This window comes from Serinus canaria, chromosome 4, assembly GCF_022539315.1.
Source record: "Serinus canaria isolate serCan28SL12 chromosome 4, serCan2020, whole genome shotgun sequence".
In the NCBI taxonomy this organism is placed as follows: Eukaryota; Metazoa; Chordata; class Aves; order Passeriformes; family Fringillidae; genus Serinus; species Serinus canaria.
The window spans coordinates 33,549,755-33,574,074 of NC_066317.1; the positions used below are offsets into that span (position 1 = coordinate 33,549,755).

Genomic DNA, 24,320 nt, shown 5'->3' on the forward strand with positions numbered 1-24,320 from the left:
ACTCACAACGTGGCCATGGTGTTTTGTCACACAGCAGAGCACTCAACATGCTCTGTTACATCGTGGAGCACTCCTACACTCTGCTGCTCCAGGTATTACTGCTTTATGCTGCTTAGGGTTTGATACCATTTTGCTTTTACATCATGCAAAATACTGGAATTCTTGTGGGTTGCATTCTGTAACACACACTTTAGCCAAAACAAATAAATACCAGATAAATGGTTTGTGTTACAATACATTATTTTATTTTCCAAGAGCTGGAATTGACCGGAACAATGAAAGATTAATTTAGTTCTTTATTCAATTCTTACCTGAGAAGAATATGTGTGACCATCTGATCCACAAACAGGATTGGTATAAACTACTGGACACTGCTTGCAGTTTGATGAAATGGGACCACCCCTCCACTGTTTATGGCCTAAACCAGCCTCTTTCATACTGTAAGTAAACAAAAAGTATGTAATTCTGATAAGCAGTATTGAAAATAGAACATATTCAGGGTATTTTAATGAGCCTTTACAAACAGTAAGCCATACATAATTTGAACCATAAAGTTTTCTTCTGCATAAAGGGCTGCCAATGTCTTTGGCATAAACTTCTTCATTGTATTTACTTTACTCACTGCAGCAATACTTGATGCCTGTGTATTATTTCACTTTCTAAGACACATGAGTAGAAAAAGATGATTAAGATGATGCTTTGGGGGCTGTTATATTTATTGATCAGTGAAAGGTGTTGGAACTGCGTGACACTTACTCTTTTTGTTATAAAAACAGTATGAATAGAACTATTGTATCAATACTGGTATTTCAGGAGGCAACATTTAGGTTTTAGAGAGTTATATCATAAATACTTCTCAAGAAACAGGGAGGGGGTCCTACTGTTTGCCCCACTTTGAACACTGTCTTTCACTGTCTATAATTTGCAAAATTCAGTCAACACTCAATATATAATCCAAAGGGAAAAAAACAAGTTAATCCACTGGAGCACAGAATCAATCTACACAATCATATATGTACATCCTCATATAAACATATGTAGAGCTAGATGGATTATTTCAACTTAGGAAGGGGCTATGCTGGGTCAGAATAAAAGTCTAAAATAAGTTACTGATGCTTCTTCACAATACTTTTATAGCTTTCAGTTTGTGGTATACAGCCATCTTTAGACAGGCATGCTTTTTCTCTGTAGCTTCCAATCAATTCTTATCCATTAATTTTTCCAAATTTTTTCAACTATGAAAGCATTTAGCAGCCACTGTATCATGAAACAGCTCCTTTATGACCTAAAAATATATGAAGTTACTTCTTATAAATAAAAAAAAAAAAACCAGCAGTGCATTATTTTTATACTGTTTTTTTTTTTTTTTTTTCCCTTGTGATCTTAATGAGGAACCTAGAACTGATTACACTTAGAATACAGCAATGACTTATCAGAACACACACAAATATTCAAAACATAAAATCTCAAATCAAACATTCTTTCATGGAGCAGAACTCTCGGAGAACTCTTTCAATTCGTTCACCTACAGATAATCAAGAACTATTTTCCTAGTAACAAATCATTGTTTGAGAAGAACTTGGGTGGAATAATAAAAAGAAACATTAGAAAATAAACTCCTCATCCTCTGGTTTTATAATGAGCAGAGTAAAAGGCTAAAAGCACACACCTAAGAGTAAACTGGTGATGACAAAAACTAAAAGCCCATTTCCAAGCCATGCCAATGTTTATGTGAATAATTTTATATGTAAATGTGGTCTTTTAGAAAAAAAAAAAAAAAGAAACCACAAAAAAAAAACAACAACAAAAAAAAAAAAAAAAAAAAAAAAAAAAACAAAAAAAACCAGAAAATTGCAGGAATCATAGGTGTTTGCATTCAGTTATGCTGTGTAATGAAAATTTGAACTGCACAGATTTTTAACAGTGTAAACAGGAAGCTGAGCTGCTGTACAAAGAAGGTGTTGGTTACTATTGAAAAAGCCAGAAAGAGCTTCATTTCTATGTAGCACAATGAATAATAAAATATCAATACAGGAAGTTTTTATGTTCACCAGGAAGCACTAAAAAGGAAGCAATTCTAATGTACCACCTTAATTAACAAGTAACAAACCTTTCTGATGAGTTGCAAAATTTGAAGACAAAGCAAAAATCATCTCATTTCTATTATAGCAAAAAAAAAAAAAAAAAGACAAACTGTGTCTTTGATTATGTATAATATATAGTAAAAATTAGACTATTGCTGCTCCTTTCACTTGACTGAGAGCTTTCCAATCATCCACATGAGTTCCAGCATCATTAGATTATACAGATGGCTGCATCTTTCTCTAACTTCTTGTTACTTTTATAGCTCACAATTATCCAAAAGTGCCCCAGTAGCCTGAGGCTACTGACAGGACCAGCATCCCAACTATTAACCTGATGCAATTTCTGTATACCAGAGATACAGTAACTTTAAAATACAAATAAATTGTAGAAGCTGTACAAATAAATTGCAGAAGTTCCAGACATCAACAGAGAGAAGCTCATTGACATCAGCAAAAAACAGAGTGGAAGCAGAATTTGTGCAACACACAAGGGGACTTGGTGTAGATGCCTAAAATAAATCAAAGAAGGGACTAGTGGTGCTTAGTGTTTTTGTATATATATTGCATGCTTGTGCATGCTCTTGATGAAGACAAGAAAAGACAGAGAAAGGAAAAAAAAGCCCTCCTTTTAGATGAAGAGAAGTAAAATCACCTGAAGGAAAAGAGGTGTCTCAGAAAGGATTGCAAGGACAATGGAAACTAGAACAAGCTCAGAAAGCAGAAATTGCAGATCTGTGATGAGCAGAAAGGTGTGAAGAAAACAGAAAATATTTGATATAGTCAGATAAATTACCTTCCTCAACTAACAGCTCCTTTGTTAGGCTTTTAAATGCAAACTGTCCCAGGGCACTCATTTAAGCTGAAGAGTGTCAAATTTCCTCTTTTACACAGAACTCTGAACTTCAGCAGATCACTGTTACCAAAACTGGCTTCTATATAACTAATAATATTTTTGTAAACAACAGATAAATCCGTATTTTTCAAAAATTGTAATGAAAGGCACAATGATAAAGGAATTATTAAAAAAATGATACTTTGAAGGTATCAATCCAGAGACCAGGTCATGGGAATGATTTGTATGGATATCTATTTAAAGCTTTAGTACAATAATGCTGAAAGTGGACTGTATTACCAAGGCTGCTGAGCAGCTGTTTTTGACTATCAGTCACTGACAGGCAAACATGAAAAGTCAATTAAAAATATTTTTAATGCTAGTTATGGTAGATATGTGCATTTCATAAAATACCTGAATAATGCATTTTACTTATGTACTCAAACTTTTCCTTTCATCATTATTAATTACAAAAGATTTGTTTCTGTTGACTATTCCTTTTAACCAGGTGTTGGGAGTTATGTTTTTTGCAGCTAGGCAATGATCACACATACAAACTATTGACATGGAAATAACTGAGGAACTACTGTGATGATAAAAATTATCTTGAGATATGATCATTGATGTATGTCAACAATATCCTGAAATAGGTACAAAACTGTAACACATATAATTAGTTATTAACTATGTGAGCTATGTAAATCAAGCAATATAAATTTACATTTTAAAATGTTATACATGGAAAAAACTAGCAAACAAGGCAGTTCTTTCACTTTAATAAATCACTTATTTCTTCCTTGTATTTATTATAATTCTATGTGCAAGAAGATGACCCAGATTACTCTAACTTGCAGCTAATAAAATTTTGTCATTTAATTTTGCAATTCTACTTCAATCACTATAAATGTTCTTGCACTTGTTAGTCTGTTGTCATATTAAATATATGATGTCATGAGAAAGTCAGCCTCTTCCACCAAAAAATTTCCTGACAAGGCTTTGGTACCTGTCTCATAACAAAATAACTGGTACTGAATGCAAGCTCCACCTTATCTGATATTGTTGACACCTAAAGGGTAAAATTAAATATATGGGCCTCATTTACCAGCAGTGCTTCTGATTGCATTAATTTGCATACACCAAACTGTGCATGCCTGCCTAGAAACATAATTAGCCAATCTGCCCAATTAGTCTAGCCTATGTACCTGTTTGCATACATAAACTTACCTTCCTGTATACACAGTGATTGTGCCTGCAAATACTTTGAGAATACTTAATGTAACCTGTTTAAAATTTAGCTTTGAGCAACTCTTTGGCAACATGACTTATTTAATAGCATCTGTATAATGCATGAGTGCCAAATTCAATTGAAAAATCTTATTTTATAGTGACATTTGATAATCTTCAAACATGTTTTTTCCAAAACTGGTTGAAAAATCTTGAGTTACTAAAAACTAATCTTTGAAAGAACTCTTGCAATTCTCCTCTGATAACTACATTTGCATCTTTAGGAGATTTTAGAGTTATCCCAATTTAGAGAGTGTGCCTGATTATGTTTTGCCATGGCCTTTGGGGGACACAATCAGGCTGTGTAAGATTAACATAATCAGAAAAACCACTTGTATCATAAAATCTAAATTGCATTCTTTAGAGCTGCCTGAATTTCCTTCAAAGCTGCCTTTTCATGTCGAAGCCTCTTGGAAGAAAAACTTAGTTGTCAATATACTACTAAGATGGTTCTTTCAAATATCAAAAACCTCTCAATTCATTACTGCCAGTCTTTGAATATATTATTTTCACTTGTTTCTTTACTTTGCACTACTCCTAACAAATAGAAGAAAAATCCACCTGAATAAACCACCAACAACTGAATTAAACAGATATAAATAGAAGAAAAATTAGTAAGATTAATGTGGAAATCAAAATACAACATATTTTAGCAATTTTAGCAATTTACAAAATTATCATGAATGGTAAGACATTTGTATTGTTTGAGAACCAATCTTAGGGAGGCTGAATGAGTTAGCAAATGTACTATTTTCATAAGACAAAAATACAAAGACTGCACCCCAAGACAGAAATCATAGGATCATAGAATGTTTTAGGTTTGAAGGAACAAACCTTAGAGATAATTTGATTCCAATCCCTCTGCCATGGCCAGGGACACCTTACCCTACAGCAGGTTGCTCAGAGCCCCATCCAGCCTGGCCTTGAACATTGCCAGAGATTGGACATCCACAGCTGCTCTGGACAACCTGTTCCAGTGCCTCCTTACCCTCACAGTGAAGAATTCTTTGCCAGTAAATAATCTAAACCTACCATTCTTCAGTCCCATCACTAAATGCCCTTGTACAAAGTCCCTCTCCAGACCCCTTGCAGGGTACTACAAGGTCTCCCCAGAGCCTTCTCTTCTCTGGGCTGAACAACCCCCATCTGTCTCAGCTTGTCTCTGCTGGAGGGGTGCTCCAGCCCCCTGAGTATCTTTGTAGCCCTCCTCTGAACCTGCTCCATCCCATCCACATCCTTCTTATGCTGGAGGCCCCACAGCTGGATGTAGCACTCCATGTGGGGTCTAGCAAGAATGGAGTGGAGGAAGAGAATCACCTCCCTCAACCACTGGCCATGCTGCTTTGGATGCAGCCCAGGATACAGCTGGATTTGTGGGCTGAGTGCACACTGCCAGCTCATGCCCAGCATCCCCACATCCTTCAATGGCATGGATTTCCCAGTTAACCCACAGCTGAGTGAGTTAGCCTTCCTTCCTCCTAAGGACTGAGGTTTTAATATGGCATAGATGAATAACCTTGGCACACACTACTGAGGAAACAACTAAATTGTGAGGAAGAAGTATCAGAAATTAGGTAGTGTGGAACTATGCAATGTAAGAAAGGTGAAACTGCAGACAGAACAAAGATTGTTGAACAAGGTCAATCAGGAGTGGAGGGAAAACAAACCACAAATATGAAAAGCCGTAAAATCATAAAAGCAAAAACAGAGACAGAAGTTTAAGCAACACTGAGGATAAGTCCCTTTCGATGGAAGGGACTTAGGCCATGGAAGTCAACACATTACACTTGAACTGTGTGGCCAGCAAAAACCCACTGAGGATCTGGAAAGAGGTGGGGAGCATCATCAGTAGAGTCTAACAGCAAATTAGTCCCAGCTAAATATAATGCCCAGTGGTCAATAAAAATTTTATACTTTTAGGTAGCATGTATCCTGCCTACACAGCCTTTGTGCCCTGTAAAAACTCCCTTAATAAAGTGGTCCAGAAAGGAGATTACAAAAATAGCTTCACAAGTTAAGCACAGGCTGGAAGGAAACCTTGGATGAAGCAAATGTTTACACATGGCAGAATGATCCACCTATGACAGGATGTCTAATTAGGCTCTTCAGCACAGTTATTTTGGCCTCCAACATGGGAGCTGGAGAACAGTGAAGTTACAGAGAAAGGTCTTTCAATTATTTTGAAACTGTATGAAAATGTATCATAATTTAAATGATAAAGATGCTTCCTTTACTAGATACTGCTTTCACATATTAGAGATCATACAAAATTACCATTGACTTCAGAATTTTTAAGTTTATCAACTCACCTACAGTTTTTTCTAATTCAATTTTTTAGAGAACTTCATGTACTTCATATAAGAACTGACCTAAATATGACTTCTTTCCTTTCAGTGGATATATGCATTTTTACTCATTCAACAGATGGTAAGAAACTAAGGATCTCCTAACTTACAAAGTTAAGTGTCATTAAAATAAAAAGATATATAAAAGGCTTTATTTTAATCCATAAAATCTTACACAACCTATGACATATCTCAAGAATAATCAATAGTAACATTTTTCACAAATCAAACTGATGGAAAGAAAGTTACAATGATTTCAATAGCTTCACAATTTTAAGTCATTCCAGAACTGAAGCCCCAAAAAATTTAATACACTTTTTAGTCGATATAACATATAAGCAATATTAAAAAAGAAATTGAGATTCATACACACACACACACACCCCACTTTGGTAAAGCAATTATGTATTATTTTAGAAAGATTTTTAATAGTGTATATTAACTTATGAACTCAGACTTCACCTTTTGATCACCAAGATATGCAAATGTCTTTCATAAGTGCTTTTTATGCTAATCTAAGTGCCTGACCTTGTAATAATGCAGTGTTTTAATAATTTCTTAGAGATGTTTATTACTTTTTCCCAGAACTGCTTTCATTTTATAAAGCCAAAAGAGTTACTGAACACATTTCAAACCTATCATTTTCTACTTTGCAAAGATAGAACATTATATAGATTTTGTGTGTGTAATCGGCATTGCAGAGTTTACCTCTTTGAATATAAATATATTCACTATGTATTACTTCTACAGGAAAAAGACACAAATTTGTGTCAAAGGAAAGCAGACATTTCTCAATGTTTTCTAAAACAGATAACACAGAAGCAAAAGTAATCTCTTTTTTCTTTTACACATTATTTAATAAAGCAGAAAACTTTTAAGAGCAAATTCTTCCCTTTAGTCAATAAGCGTAATTTTAAGAAATATGTCTAATAACCAGAGTATGGTGTCGCAAGCCAAGTTCTTAATGGTTTGCTGAACAGGAATCCAAAATTCCCTAGCAGTAAGAAAAGTGAAATAATTTCATTTGATTATAATCACCTAAATGGGGTTCCTATGTATTAGCATGTTTAGCAATTGCAAAAAGCAAGGTAGGGTAATGGTTTGACTTCTTCAATGATTATATATCTATTATTGAGAGAGAATTCAAAGTTATTAATTCAGAATCTATTTTGCACAATATGATGCTTTCTTTCACCTGTATATGATAGCCCATTTAAAGACACAGTTTTCATTAGAGAGCATCTTGATGCTTCTGATTTATAAAAAATGTGTGCATAAAAATAATTTAAACATAAAAACCAAATTAAAATAAATGAAACAGTCAAATAACTAATAATCACTTCTACAACCCAAAGTAGACAAATAGTAACAATATTTTGATTAATATTACTATGAGGATGCCTACTCCTACAACACTCACTATTCTATGTTGAACATAATTACAGAAAATTTTTCACTAGAAAACAGCTACTTTTCTATTGGCTCAAAACACTGGATGCCACAAAAATGTTCTTTCACCACTATAAGAATAAACTGATATTCCACTCAGCTTCAGAACCCTGCAGAGTGATTCCATTCCCATTCAATCTATCTTTCTCATTGCCTGGCAAGTGCGAGTTGCAACCCTGCTGCCCACGCTCGCAGCTCTTTCTTCCCTCACTCAGGATCAGTCACAGTGTCTGCTTAAAAATAAAGACAGAAAAGAAGGAAGTAAAACCCATTTACAAGCACTGCAGCAATCAATATCTGAAAGAAGAATTTTTATTTTCTTCCCTTGATATTATCAACATATACCCGCTCTGTCAATGACTTGAATTTATCTCTATACTAAACTCTTTAGGTAGGATTACAGGTAGAAAATATCAGTCACTGATCAATTTCAAAAGAATATGTTTGGGTTTTTTTTCTATCTGAAGAGTAAATATAGAAGGTACCTAAAGAAACATACTTTGAAACAAAGTCTCCCCAGATTCTATTTAACAATTCTGAGCTCCTAATTACACCTGTGAGGTGTAATAATAAGCCACTTCTACAAAGAATACATTCAAATTATTCATGTTCAGGGATCTGAATATCCCTTAATTGCATAAGTTACTCAGGGTGACTTCACAGTATGGCACAAAACCCTGCAACCATCAATTTTAACAAATGTTCTTTGCTCTTTACCACAGCTTTGGAGCAAGTGATACTTCTCTGCTATACAACCCCTGCTTCAGCTTTTATTGTACAATATTTAACTCCATTCACCAGTGTGTCCATCTGGGTGGTTGATGCTGCACCCACCACCTACAGCTCAGCTTCTAAACCTGCCAGGTTTAATTTATTGTTCTCCCCTCCTCCAGAAGTACCACAATTCATTAGCTTAAACAGTAAAAGTGTGATTTTTTACTTTAAACTGCTATATTACAGGCACTGTGAGAGACAATTCTACCTACCCTGGACACCCATTTACATTAAACAACTTTGAACTGGACTCATACTCTATCTAAATCAAGAATAATTCTGCTAAACAAGAAAACCACAAATAGACATAACAGACCTCTCTGTGTACTATTGACTGCCTGGTGCTGAGGAGCAATGCAAGGGGCACAAAGGAACAGGACAAGTGGTAATGTCTTTATACTGAAAGAAGTTAGGTTTAATTTCAAAAACAAAGATAATAACATGTCTGTGGTTACCGATTGTAAAATACAGCACACAGGGACAGAAAAGTGTGTTATGAATATGGTGCTCAGGATTAGAAGCACCATCTATATGGTGTTTAAATTAAAACTAAAGAACTATGAGGTAGATTATCAGAAGATCTTCCCAGGTTTTGGTCACCTTCATATTTTACCTTGAGGAAAATGTTCCATCTTAGCTTTGAAGTGATGAGTGTTGAACCTTGCAGCATGATGTGGATTAGCCTGGGTGATGTGAGAGAAGCTCAGAGTAACACTGTGAAAGAAAGCCAAAACCTCTTCTGTTTCTATTCATGTGGATAGAGAAAAGTTGTCCTGCACACAGGAGAGAATTGATGCTTCTTTTTCTGTATAATTTTGTTAGTTTGGTTTGGGGTGGTTTTGTTTGTTTGCTTTTTATTGCTTTTGGAGCAGTGTAGGAATTGCAAGTCTGTGTCTATTGGGAAAGTGATATACTGTAAGCATTGTTGCTATTGCATCCACAACTTCAGGCAACACTCAGTCTAAAAAATTAGGATACATTCTGAATGTTTTGTACTTTTGCAGTCTTGTAAAAAACCACACTCTACTATTATAAAATACTTATATAAATTTTACCCCCAAAGTGTACCTGTGCTTGAATGTTCAAATGTACCATTGAAGGTCTGTATTTGAAAGAAGCATCGCTCAAAAGAATTGAACCAGAATATGCTGGAGTCACAGCTACTCTGAGTTCTGGTTTCCTCAGGTGTAATCTCTTTGCCTCCCTCAGGAGTTCTGTTTAGACAGAACTTGAGTATTTCTTTGAGATTTCTGACACAGAATCTACAGTGTCACACATCATATGGACAGTCTGTGCATGTACAATAAACCCAAAACAACTTTTGAAGCCACTGCATAGATAGTGCCTGAATTAAGGCAGTAGATCCCACAGATTTAGGAGGCTTTAAATCCAGCCTTAACTGTACTGTAATTGTAAGAATTTTTCATTATTATTATTATTATTATTATTATTATTATTGCTACTACTGATACAGAAGATGCATAGGCATTTTGAAAAAAGTATTTGTGTGGTGTAAGCATCCCAGTATACAGATTTCGGCATAAAATGAAAAAAAAAAATACATGCTTTTTTAGGTAATAGGTATCTAATATAAAAGATCTAGCAGTCTGTGGCAAAAGCCACACACCTAATTAAAATACTTCTGTAAAGATTTTGTAAAGATGCTCTTGTCTGGTACATTGTCTGTTTCAGACAATGTGGACACGTGAAAAGAGTTTTGCCATTTGATTTTAAACAAAAGATAAAAATGCTGCCAGACACAAAACCCCCTTATATAATTGACCATGTCACAAACACAAAGATTTGGAGACTCCTGACATGCCTTTAGCACACAGAGTTTTGTTTTACAAAAGCAGTAATACAATTTACTGCAAAGTAGCAATATTTGCACATCACTCAATGATGACAAACACCTCCAGCTACTACACTTATTGTATTTCTCAACACTGGAAACCTTAAATGTATTGTTTTACATAAATGGAAATTAGGAAAATGATCTCTATTACCTGAAGACTACTCCTACTTGGTTTCACACATTATCCTTTTCCCACCACTTACATAGGTAAAACAACAGATGTATTCAGAGCCCATATACACAACTTATCAACCATAACTTTCACATAAAATGAAATGCATAAGAACTGATGCTAGGTAGTAATAAAAGCACCTCATTGTAACCAAAATAAATTTTTTAAACCTGTAAAAGAACACTTCATATACAATCATCCTGAAATTCTACCATGTCCCATTACCCAGTATTAGAGTATTTCAGTAATACTGGAAAACAAACAAACAAACAAACAAACAAACAAAAAAACCCCCAAACCCCTGAACACAGAAGCCATGAAGAAACTCCAAATTAAGCATTAACTGATTAAAAATGTTTGCATCAGATATTTTAGAACTGATAATATTTTCTAATAAAGTACACTGAAAACTGATTCTGACAGCTAATTTTTAAAGCACCATAAAAATATGTCACAAGCTTAACAGGTATTTTAGGGAGAGGCATTGAACTGTTCCTCAATTCACTTTGCCTACCTTTTTTAATGAAGGGATAGTCAAAGATTTGATTCTTATAATTTTGTATTATTTCAACGTTTACAGTTGTACCTAGTGAGTCATTGCTCTGGGCTGCCATCACAACTTCATAGTTCAGAGCAGAGAAGTAATTTAAAAGCATTGTCTTCATCATTCTTCCTAATGTTTTTTTCAAAAATGCCATCTTTAAAGTAGATTCTCAGGAATAGTGTAAGGAAAAAGACCATTTTAAAGCAATACAACAAAAGCTGACACACCACTTTTTACAAACAGGACAGCACATTAACATCCCCCAGTATTAGTCAAAGTTGTACACTCTACCATAAAAGCTTTTTTAGATTGTCAGATTTCCTAGTCACATTCTTTCCTGTTATCTAGTTTATGAACAGAAGCTTTCTAACTCGCTGCTTCTCAGGAGATGGTACAACTGAGTGTGCCTTCAGCCAACAACAGCAAGACAGAAAGAAACACAGCAAGCTGAAATCCATCTTCCTGAAAAAAAAATCCAATCCTAATGTATAATCTCATTGTAGAATTTCTAAGAGGAACTCTCTTGATAAAAAAAAAAAAAAAATCAATCATCATGTGCACTAATTACACAGTGCACCCTCTCACTCCTACAGGCAAATGAGAATCTGAACAAGCCTCTTGCTGGAGCAGGTAGAAAATGTGTAGCCCAGGACTTACTAAATTAACTGAAGTCCATATGATTTAGTCTAGAATAGAGGTCCACATTTTCCTTAAAAAATCCTATAATGGATTTTTGAATGGAGAAAGTATAGTGGACAACTCCTGTTCTGCTAATAAATAGAATACAAAGCCTCTGTTTTGATCTCTTTTATTTAAAGTCTGTTTCACATACTAAAGAAAAAACACCAAACCCCAAACATTAAAAAATTAGTATTTTCAATTTTTATAGACAAAATCTGAGAAAGCCAGTAGTTGGATAAGTTTTATTTTTTTTAATAAGGACAGCAATTTTTGAGTTTTGAAGCTGGATAGCAAGAAGTATAAATACTGTATGGCTGAGTAACAACCTTAATAAATAGTAATGCTGATACAGACAACGCTGATCCTGCAATATACAGTGCAAACAACACAGAAGTCATTCACTAGTGTTGGCAAAAGCTCCACAGACAGAGAGAAGGAATTCCATGCGAGGATCCTGTTCTCTTCTAGCTGTGTACCCAGAACTCCTACTAACACCACTGGAGGGAACACCAGCTTACCAAGGAATTAAGAGGCCTTCACAGCACATGCAAAATGGGTGATGCACAGTGACAGTCCCCTTCTTTCCTCCCCAATGCAATGAAATGGAGAGTTAAAAAAGAAGCTTCATGTTCACACATTAATAAATTAAATTGCATAGCATATAAAAATCTCCAACATATTCAAATTTTCACCTCCCTTAAGCACATAAAATCCAAATTATTTTCTCAGCAAGTTCAATGAAGCTACAGCAAAGCAAATTTCCTTTTCAGTACTTTGTAGAGTGCAAGTATGATCACAATGGCATAGTTACACAATAATTGGTCTAATCAAAGCTATATAATGTTAGTATTGTGAATGAAGTAGTGTTGCTCATTAGCCTATTACAAAAGAATTACTGTAAATTCAGCCTACGTGCAGCAGCACTTCCTGTGCAAACAAACACAGATAATGCAGCAAGCTTGAAACACTGCCAAGCTGGCAGACTGGCAGCACAAATTATGCAAAGAACCAGAAAGCCTTCAGTAGATTCAATAGAGCTTGGAGGATAAGAATGATTAAGTGTTTCTGTGTACAACTACAAATCACTGTAATGAATCAGACTAAAATTTGCAATAAGGGACTTAACTGCACCAGCTGGCCTTCTTCAGCATCATTATAATGTGAAATGATGACATCCTAAATAGTGGTGTTTGCAACTTTCACAAAATCTGCCCAAAGCAAGTCCTTTTTTTCCTTCAGTTTTCTTAAAGCTTGTTGGTTTTGTTGTTGGTTTTTTTTTTTTTAATAATAAAACATTGCAGCACCTAAAACACAGGAAAGCTACAAAGCTATACTACTCCCTCTTCTCTGCTTCTTTTCCTTTTTTCCTAACCAAATGAGAAAATCTTCCATATCAGCTCTAATAGATTTGCTTGCAAAACTGCTCAGACTACTTAATACAACTAGAGATTTGCAATTACATCCTTTTTTCTTTTTTTAATCAGAAATTTAGTGGCAACAAGTCTAAATTAAAATCCCTCTTTCCTTTGTTGCAAAGGAGGGGAGGTAGGCAAAATACTCAGGTTCAAAAGTAAGATGTTTTGGAAATCTGGGATACATGCTTCCATACAATATGAACAAAAAGAATACATATGCATGTGTACTTATTTATTCACATATATTTATGTGCACATATGTATGTACCAGTGTGCACTATATATGTGTGTGAATTTTTCTCACACATAGGCACAAATAAGCCTCTCACAAATTTGACTTCTTCACTTTTTCTGCTTGGGAGCATAATCCCAGTCATGCAGTACCCACATGAATAGAAACAGAAGAGGTTTTGGCTTTCTTTCACAGTGTTACTCTGAGCTTCTCTCACATCACCCAGGCTAATCCACATCATGCTGCAAGGTTCAACACTCATCACTTCCAAGATGAGATGGAACATTTTCCTCAAGGTAAAATACGAAGGTGACCAAACCCTGGGAAGATCTTCTGATAATCTACCTCCTATAAAATATATTCAGACTGATTTTCCACATTCTTCAGAAAACTGGAAGAGCACAGAGTCCAAGGTAAGATAATGGTCTGGATGACCAATGACTTGAACCAAATGAGCACCTCAAAATATCAATTAAACCAAAACCCTGGAGGAAGTTGTAACAAGATTAAATGCCACCACAAAATCTATGAAGCTATCCAACTCCTCTACCTTAATAAACTGTATTAGGTGATGCAACATCTTTACCACTATCAGCTGCCAGGAGTCTGTAATAAAGTGACACTCTTTAATACACTTTAATAGTAAAACTGTCCTCCCTTGAAGACTGCACCCATAGGCAGAAATATGACAGAATTTTTATTAACCCCTAAATTCTGGTCCTACTCCACAGAGGCTTGGGGCAGGGAACAATTGTCACTAAATCTATCTTCATTTCACAGAACTCTGAAGAGTCACTAATTCCTAGAGAGTGAATTCTGTATCATTAGGCCTTGTGTACTGCTCACCTCCACCCAGCTGGGCACCCTACAGATGTCCAGTCTGCACACTTCTCTGGAATCTCCCTTGTGGAGCTCTGAGAGAAAAAGAGCCGCAATAATTTTTTTTCTTACTTTAAACTTAAAGAAATACTTTTTTATTGTGACTTTCAATTCATGACTGGTGGACTCTCATTATTTTCCAGGTGATCAACATCTGTAACTGAAATGTTTTTACCACGAAAACTTTGCCAGTCCTACCTTAACCTTTAATAAAATGTGGTAAGGTGGTTTTTTTATAATTGCCAGTACTACCAGAATCTGTGGCTCAGTTAATATTTACTGAAAACCAGTAACTACTGCTTCCTACTCTGAAACCTAAGAATAAATGACTGGAGAAGGTAAAAAAATCCAAAGAAATAGGGAGTTCAATATTGCTACACAAGTGAGTGCTGTCAGGTCTTTAAACATTGCTATTGCATGTTAACATGCTATGGCAGAGACAAATGCAATCTACTTCTGCCATAGCAGGGAGCTGTGGTGTCAATCTGCACAATTCACATAAACAAACTCATAAGAGCATAGCAGGACCTTCACAGTGGGGGCAGGGGGCATGGTGTCTTGTGGGGAATTCATAAAAGAGACAGATCTACATCTGCCTAGAAAAACTGCACACACCTTCAATGCACTAAATAATTTAATGCCTCCAAGCATTGATTGATTAAATGCATCAAATCAATTTTACACAGTACTTTTCTTCTACTTATGGAAGAAGAAAAAGAGACTGGTTTTTAATCAGAGTCCACTAGGATCAATGAGTAAGTACAATATTAGTCACTAGGTTCTAATATATCAAAGACACTGGGATTTACTTGAAACATGATTTTTGGCCCAGAACTGTTTTGCAATTTCCTAATTATCAGAAATGTTAGACTAATCATGTTAAGAGAGTATTCACTGGTTTCCAGCTGTAAGCAGTCAGATCCTGGAATGGGCTGTACAACAACTAGGTCTCAACTGAATTAATCTCCTTTATAAATTGTCTCCTGCAGCTGATTGAGATAAATAAAAGAGAAACATTTGAAGAAGAAGAGCCCACACCTCCTCTTCTTTCTTTGACCTTTAGGTGGTAAGTTGAAATATTTTTTCCAAACATGGAATACAAAAAGGATTCCAATAAAAGTAATTCTCCTGAAACCACAGGCACTGCCCCATGTTGACTGGGATGCTTACATTAAAATTCACTGCTGGGTAGCAACCCTTACCCATTTTTTCAAGTTTTCCTGCTCTTCATCTACAGATAGCCTACTGGCTTAGAACTTCACCTATACACTGCTTAGTTTAGTACTGCAGCCTATTATTCACAGAATGTCAGTCTTAATGAAAATTACAGTATGTGTCAATATCATAATTGTCCCTTTCAAATCTAAAAGAAAGTTAACACACTATTCATCAGGACCTGTAAATCTAGGATAGGTCAATGCTTGACTAACTTTTCCAGTTTTCTGAGCCTGGTTAGTTACCAGCTTGCATGGTCTTAATGAGCTCCTGCATGTCATGGTGTCTGCACATATCCTTTCTTTCCTCACTCAAAGTGGCAATGAGAAGTACATGGAAATTTGAGGATTTATCTCCACCACCTACTGTGCTAAATACACAAAAAGCACAAATACCATTGTGGGCATTAGGAAATGTCCATTACCACCTACAGCCCTGTCCCTCTGACTCATCCTTTTCATTCCTGTCCAAATGTCTTCTGGCAGAACACTCACATAACTTCTTTCCTCCTCCCCAAGCTCACTGGGGTGAACTCACAGTTGCCAGAGATTCTTAGTACTGCAGATGTAAAAAACTAAATCTCCTGAGAGCGAAGAGATTGGAAACTAAAATGAGTAGCTGATTTCTCCCAGTGTGATGAATATCCTGCCTGTCACTGTAACACTCACATCAACACATCCCAAGGTAACCAATACTGCATTTAACATTCTGCAAGTTGTATTTGTAACGGAATAAGGTATACTCCAGAGCATTTCATTATTTCATATAGACACCCTTTACAGGCTTTTTGTCCTTTTACTTAACCAACAAAGATAAACTGGAAAGTACAATGGGACGGCAAAACACCATTCGCCCAAAAGGAAAAGTTAATGACAAATTCCCAAATTTCAAAGAATCAATGAAAATTCTATTTTACACCATAGTCTGAATTACCTGTTTATGATGCATTGTAGTGCTGGCAGATACTCCCTTTCCTCAGCAATCCACATGGGAATAATGTGAACAACATTTATAGACATATTCAGCATATTTTCCCCTCAAGTACATCATGTTTCACAGCAGAGAGCTAAGTGTGCAGCACACCAAACACAGTTTCCAACACAGTTAAAGCCAGCAGAGATGCAAATGCTGTTACCTGCTACCAACAAAAACCTTGCTCCTTTAAGCATGTCCCTGTGTTTTCAAAGTCCTGGTACTTCCAACTATTCCCATGACCAACGATCTACACCACCTATTTCATCTTTTTGTCAAATGCTATTCAGTCTTTCCAGGACAGCACATAAAGGAAGCTCTTGTGCTGTGGCCCTGCAGGAGTGTGCTAGGAGAGGACTTGCCATCTTGGCAGTCTACCAGAAAAGGAAATGAGCCATGAGAGGAGACTGAGGGGAGACCATGATCTCAGCTGCCATGGAAACTGAGGAAAGAGCAAAACCATAGGCTTGCCTGACCCCCAACTCTATGAAAAGGACAGTGAGACACAGTAGCTGGTTTTGAAACCATACAAATGCAAGCACACTGCAGTAAAATCACAGTGCTGAGATGTCCAGTCTAATAGAAACTTTAATACTTATGAAAACACAGGCAGACTCATCACTAAAGAGTGCTGTCACATTAATTAATCCTGTTGGGACCTTGTCATATGATGTCACTACCAGCTTTGCAGGTGGCTGGGATATCCACCCATGCTTCACTGTCTGCTGCTGAGGGGCCCTCAGTAATCCAAACTGGGCTACAATAGTTTGCAGATTGTACAGAAAAGAACACCTAGCACAGCAGGGACTGAATAACAATGTCTATGCCCATGTGTCTTTTCTGTAAGTTAGTTTCTTACAAACAAGGAAAGAAATTATTAAATTGAGTCCTCAATTTGATACAATTATCAGTCTTCACTGATTAGCAACTTCTCTATGCTATTACTTAAAGAAAGTAATAGAATTTATAAACAGAAATTTATGCACTAGGTAATAGAGCTGCTTGGGAATGCTGCTTCTAGTAATAGAGAATTCAACTATAAATCAGAGCCTTTCAACTTGATGACACTACAGAAAAATCTCTTCAGTTGTAACTGCATTTCATGCCTCTTTTCCTGCGGATAGCCCAAAGGTGCCCATAAACATTTTATTTATCTTGGAAGTGTGCAAAGTCTCCTCTTCCCTGACAGTCTCTTGGGGATCATCTTTGCCACTGTATCAATTCACATACTTTAAAATACTTTTCCTGTGCAAGAGTCTTGGGAAAAATCTCTGAAACTTCTATGGATTTATACAGCAAATATGTCCAAATTAAAATCTATGGGCAAGTTGGTCCCAATAATTCATGAAAAAGGTCTCAACTATTTTTTTCAGAAAACATCCCCAACTGCCTTCTTAAAATTATTCATATTATCCAATCCTAAAAGAACTGCACATGCGCACAGACACGAAGTAAGCAAAAAGGAAGGATTTCTGGGATGAAAATTTTGTAAATGTTTATTCACAGCAGTTTACACTCAAATGATACATTAGAAATAGATCCTGGTAGATAGGTTATATTATCAACTGTCAAGTGATGCTTTCTCATCTAATTTTTACCAAGCCTCATACAGGGTGTGCTAGTCCTTTGGGAACTCTGAGACACAGATGGCCCTACTGATTACCAGCATGCAAACTGCAGATACAAGTGAAGGAATAACATGTTGGGCAAAGAAAATCAGGCGGTAAAGAGACCCAGCAGACGTGTCTCTTTGTGTTTATGACAGTCATACTTCAACCCCACCATGTTACAAAAAGGTCAGAAACTGCATGAAGGAAAACCTTTTTAGAAAGCAAGCACAAGGCAAATGATTTCTCCTTGTACGTGGTTATCTGGGGGAATAGGGAGATCGAAACTTGGGAAAACCCTGCCCTGGCTCAGCACAGGTAGGTAAAAAATTGCCTCATCTACCTTACAAGACTAGATTTACAGTGCTTTTTACAATCATCAAGTTTCTGCCATTCCAAAGTTTCCCATTATTGACTGCATTATATTCAGGCAAGTTTTGTCTTTTAAAATATTACCTTTCTAAAAGAGTACTAAGAACTGTGGGAGGAATAATACAGGGATGAAGGCTGATGTCAAAAAGTTTCTTAATTCAAGAGTAGGCATCTTCATCTAATCTAAAAGAGTTTTCAGTCGTCACCTATTGCAAGTACACTTAACTAAAAATGTCATTATTTCCATTGTTTTCCATGACATGCAATGCCTCCTAGAAATTCTGAATTATTACATTGCTTCTTCACAGTTCACACTCATACATTCCCAACACTTCACAGGAAGTTGAAAGCAGGCTACCTACCTTTGTCTGATAATAATTCTTGCACCATAAGTATCACCTTATCAAACTAAAATGTCTAGCTCTACACTGAGATTGTTTAATATAAATGGTATAACCCCACAAATATTGTTCTTTTGTTAATTAAGTACAGCTGCAGATCAAGAACAGTTTCAACTTTCCCTCTCACTATGTACTATCTTGCTTGTTTGAAAAGCTCCAGATGGATGTATTTAACATAACCAGACACTCAGAAGAATGTTCCTTGTATCTTTCATAAAACTGTACTTGAAATGATCCTCTTCCAACACATAAAGAAGTCTTATTTTCCTCAGCTCTTTACAGCCCCTACTGAGCAAAGCACTTTAACAGACACTTATTTAAATCAATTTATTGAAATTTAGCCATTCTACTGTGTCCTGTATCCCCTAATGAAGTGTGAAAAAAAGAACAATGCCTAGTCAAAAATGCAATTTGACTCCATCTCCTTAGCGCACAACAGTCAACAAACTGTATGGTTCAGGTCCTACACATTCACGTTTCTGCCTCAGATAAAGCCACAAAAACACATTAATTTGTTATATATTTTCTCCTTACATTTAACCAGTCCAGCATGCAAAGAAAATCAGAATGCACAGAAGAAAAAGAAGAGATGAAAAAACTCCCACTAATCTCAAACAACTTACACTGCATCAGGCTGTTATCTACACTTCAGCAGGCAGTTTTGACTTCTCTAGCTTCATATAAGAAGTGATGATGTCAAAGTAATGTACAGCAATAGGATACTATCACAATAATTTTATTCATTTAGTACTGGCATAGGGGGTATTTCCCTAAATGCATTTGTACCAGCAGGTTGCAATATTTAAGTATGTATACTTTAATATTCCAGTTTAGAAGAATCAAGTAGTAAACATTATAATCAAATTATGTATACATAATGACTTCTAAAATCCACTTCTACTCTGCTCACATGTTGCTAAGTAATTAAACTAATTAAAATGGATTTATGGTTTACAAGTCATGAAAGCAACAAAAATGTCTAGAGGATTAACTTTGGAAGTATTTACCTGTGCGTAAGCCTTCGATGACTGATGCAAACTGCAGTCTGTTGATCCTGTGCAACACAGACTTTATGGCGACTACATTTCATCTTCAAACATGGATCTTTAGCCGGATCTAAAGCTGAAAATAGTTTTAGAAAGTGGTTAACAGTTTTCTAGAATATGAAATTAAGGCGAGAAACCCACCCCGTGTGGAGGGGGTTGGCCTGCTGCTTGTACAGTGCTGGGCTGAAAGGAACCAGGAAAACTACAGCTGTTGTGTAGGTAAGTAAGTACTCCCTGCTATACTCTTTTAACAATTGCCACTCTCTGACTGCAATCCCCAAATAATGGTATTGCCACCTTGAAAGCAGTTTCCCTTAAGAGCTTACTATGACACAACTGGGTTCTTCCTACTCAACATTAAGTGGTGAACAATCACACTGAATTTACTAAGAAATTATTACTCTGATGAGATTTAGTAAACTAAATCCCACAGATGATTTAGTGTGAGTGATTTGTGCGACTACATCTTTAAACATAAATTCTACCTCCTTATAGGTTTCTATTTCTGCTTTGTGGTTTGTTTTTTGCTTTGTTTTTTTAGCTGGTCCTTTAGTCATAATCCATACTAATTTTTGGAGTACAATTCCAACTACAGTGATTTCTGGCTATAATACTGAAAGAGCCAAATACTGCTGTTTGTTGCTTTCCACTAAATTTGCATCTTTCTGGAGTAGCCATGCCTACATGACTATAATAATGAAAAACATCTTCCAATTTAAGCACTCTCAAGAGACAATCAACTTCTCCCTTCTCCAATCTTCATGGTGTCCTTTCAAGTAATCTAACTATTCCAAAACTAGTTTTTTAACCCCTATTGGTATCCTTTTTTTAATCAAGAAAGCTATGAACAACTGGAATTCAGTTCTCCTGTGTTCTTCACATTAGCACATTACTGTGCAGTATTCAGTTGTGTTTCAGAAATGCTCTTTCCCCATTTCTTGCATCTGCTTATAAAATAGCACAGCATGACAGAATATTCTGAGTTGGAAGGGACCCACGAGAACCATCAAATCCAGCTCTCAGCCCAGCACTGGACATTCCCAACAATCACACCATGTGCCTGACAGCATATATTTGCCTACATGTTTTCTGAAATAGAATTTATGTTTTTTCTGTTCTTTTCAATCTAAAGTAATCTTTTAACCACATCTCTATGTGACCTGACAGAGGATATTAACTTAAGCCTCATAACCATGCATGTAGTCAGAAAACAAGAACTGAACTGATCATTAGCTGCAGTTTTGATGCATGACATTGTAGTGCTAAGTGTGATTAAATATAGTCTGAGCAGTGACTTTTTCAGGTTTTTTTTTAATAATACATTCAGCTGTGCAAAAACAAATAGATCATAATAACATCAAAACAGTAAAGTGATAGAATCATTTGTATAATAATAATTCAATGCAGACAGAAAAGAAGTATTTTGTTAACTGCAGCAAAAGACATATGAAAAGAGGTATTCTTCTTCTTACACACTTTTATTTATATGGCAAACTAGCTATAAAACCACCACACACAATCCAGAATAAACCTGATTACAACAATTCTATTCAAATGGGAAGCAACTGAAGCCAAAAAAAATGACTGAACTAGGGTTAGAGCACTGGAGTCAAAATTAAGCAGAGCATATCCTTCTTCAATTTACTTTCTATTTTAGATTCCATTTAAAATATTTTCTCTGCCTGAAGTCAGGCAGAATGTAATGCCAGCCACTAGTAATCATTTAAGGTACTGGTCCACGTACATCTTCCCAGAATGTTCCCTGATGGAGACACTAAGGTAGCAATACTGGAATATTGCCTATCTTTAGATAACTCTTCTGTAAAATAGAATAGGTTAATGAGATAAAAAACCCCCATAAGGAACAGAAATCTGGAATCATATAAGGATGCTGAGTTTAATACCAAGTAGGAAACAGGTTCCAGAAAAAGGATGAACAGAGGAGACCATGTAACCACTCCCACTGAAATGGTTACTTAATTTCTGAAGTTCTTGAGACTGTGAAGGTATTTTTTAACAATCCCATCAAATTTAGCTAGCCATAAAATATGGTTTTGTAATATGTTACATTTTGGCAAAACATTACAGAGATAGTAATTTCCCACTTGGTCTTTATGACAACATGAAGATGGGTATCAAATGGAAACAAGGACTTTCACTATTTACTGATATAAAATCATCTTTTGCTATTTTCTGACTCAATGGTTATCATGCCCTGTATGTAACCCTTGATCACCTCAGGTGAGGTACAGTCTCACTAAGCAAGGTGAGCAAGCCAGCAGAGCCACGGGTGCCAAAATCACAAGATTATTTCTATATTCAAAAGCCTGTTCAGCACTCAGTCTTGCCACTGGCACAACTCTCATTACCACCCCATGACCTGCTGAACTTGTTCTCTGTCAGCTCTGAGCTCCCTGTAGAAGTGTTTTTTCCTCGCCTTATGTGTGACACACAGCCTCCCTTTTCCCAGTACTTTTTCATAAAACTTTCTTAGTTACTGAATTAAGTTTTACTGATGCAGAAGTCAGAGAAGAGTGTATATCCTTGGAAATTTTTTTCTTAAACAGAGATCAGATAAATAACTGATAAAAAAGTGCAGATTTTTGGAATGTGACAAATTGAACTAACTGAAGGGTTAATGTCTGCCTGGACTAACAACATGCACAAGGATAAAACAAGAAAGAGCACAGAAAGAAATTCTGCTAGAAATCAAGAGAACCACTATGGGTCTTCCTCTTTTTTCTCTTTGAACATCAGATGCTCTAGTCAATCCTACACTATAAAGTACATAGCATCCAAATCAGATTGCATTACTAATTTTGCCAGCTTTGAAAGGACTAAAAAAAATTAGATATTTTAAAAAGCATGGAAATGGCTTGCCTTCTCTTGAGCCTGTTTTATTTGATACTTGGAACTGACAAATGAATAATTTTTATGAGAAATAAAGGCTAAACTACAAGAAAACAGTTTTCAAAACCAGGGTCTGAAGTTCTTCATGCTGAGAAAGAACTCTCCTTACAATGCAGGGACACATCTGACTATGTGTCTGTCAGGTCTCTACAATGAATCATCCTAAATATCTTAAACTATTATGGAAATGCATATATTTATTTCAGGAAAAGTATCATAGATTTCTCCTAAGCATGTAACTCATTTATATCAAGAAATACATGGCACTAAGTCTTTACTTCTTCAGTCCATCTTCTAGCTAACCCTAACAAACCATCCCTGGCACCCCCACCTCATTCAGAGTATGCAGACTTGCACAGACCATACTGCATGTTTCTTTCCATTCCTGTCAAAATAAGTAACTTTGGAAAAGTACAATATTCACACCAAAAATTATCACAAGTGTCAAAATCCCCTAGTGGGACCAATGTATTCCTTGCAGCTTTTGTCTTCAACACAATCAGGTGGCAATCCAAGTTTTTAATCCAATTAACATTTACTAAATTATCATCATATTTATGAAAATTAGAGGCTGCCCCTCCCATCCCCATAAATGAAGTGAAAACATCAGTTGTACAGCACAATTACACTGCTCTTGAAAACAGGTAAAGGTTTGCACTACAGAGAGGAAACTCTAGACATAAGAAATAGATTTATGTAAGTCTTGTCAGAAATCATCTCTTTAATACTGTATCAGCTGACTTTCTGTAATGTCACATACAATCAGCTTCTAAAGATTCAGGTCTGATATGAGCTTGAACAACTTGATAAAGTTCAGCTCTACACAGCTTCTAATTTTCAATGTACTTGCTATAGGTTATTTGTCTGCATGCCTACTTTACATTTGTCCATGTATATGGCTACAATACCATGAAATGTCATGCTACATAATTTCAACAAGCAGAAAAGTATCACTGTCACAAAAAGCATATCAAAAGTATAAAATGTTTTTTATCATCTACTATTTCTCTAAGAACTTACACTGTAAATGACAAGTGGGTAGCTCTGCCTTTAGGAACTTCTGCTGACTCTTATAGATTAGTATAGATTTGTTCTTCTCACATGGTAAGGAAGCAATTAATATCTGAAAACTTCATTCAATTATTACTAAAAGATCTATTTATTTTTAATTCAAATTTTGGAAAGCAATTAAGAAAAGCTTCCCATCATCCTTTCTGTAAGCTAATTACAGCTGGTACTCCCCAAAACTGA

At 35.9% G+C, this 24,320-nt stretch overlaps 1 protein-coding gene across 1 annotated transcript in view; it reads right to left on the bottom strand.

The window, feature by feature from the left end:
- The window catches only part of SPOCK3 (SPARC (osteonectin), cwcv and kazal like domains proteoglycan 3), a 158,032-nt gene that overhangs the window by 66,316 nt on the left and 67,396 nt on the right, over positions 1–24,320 (bottom strand). Inside the window, exons 4-5 of the mRNA XM_030239559.2 lie at positions 20,121–20,235; positions 312–438 (exon numbers count right to left, since the gene is read on the bottom strand). Of these exons, the coding sequence (XP_030095419.1) occupies positions 312–438; positions 20,121–20,235 (242 nt within the window). The remainder of the gene's footprint in view (positions 1–311; positions 439–20,120; positions 20,236–24,320) is intronic.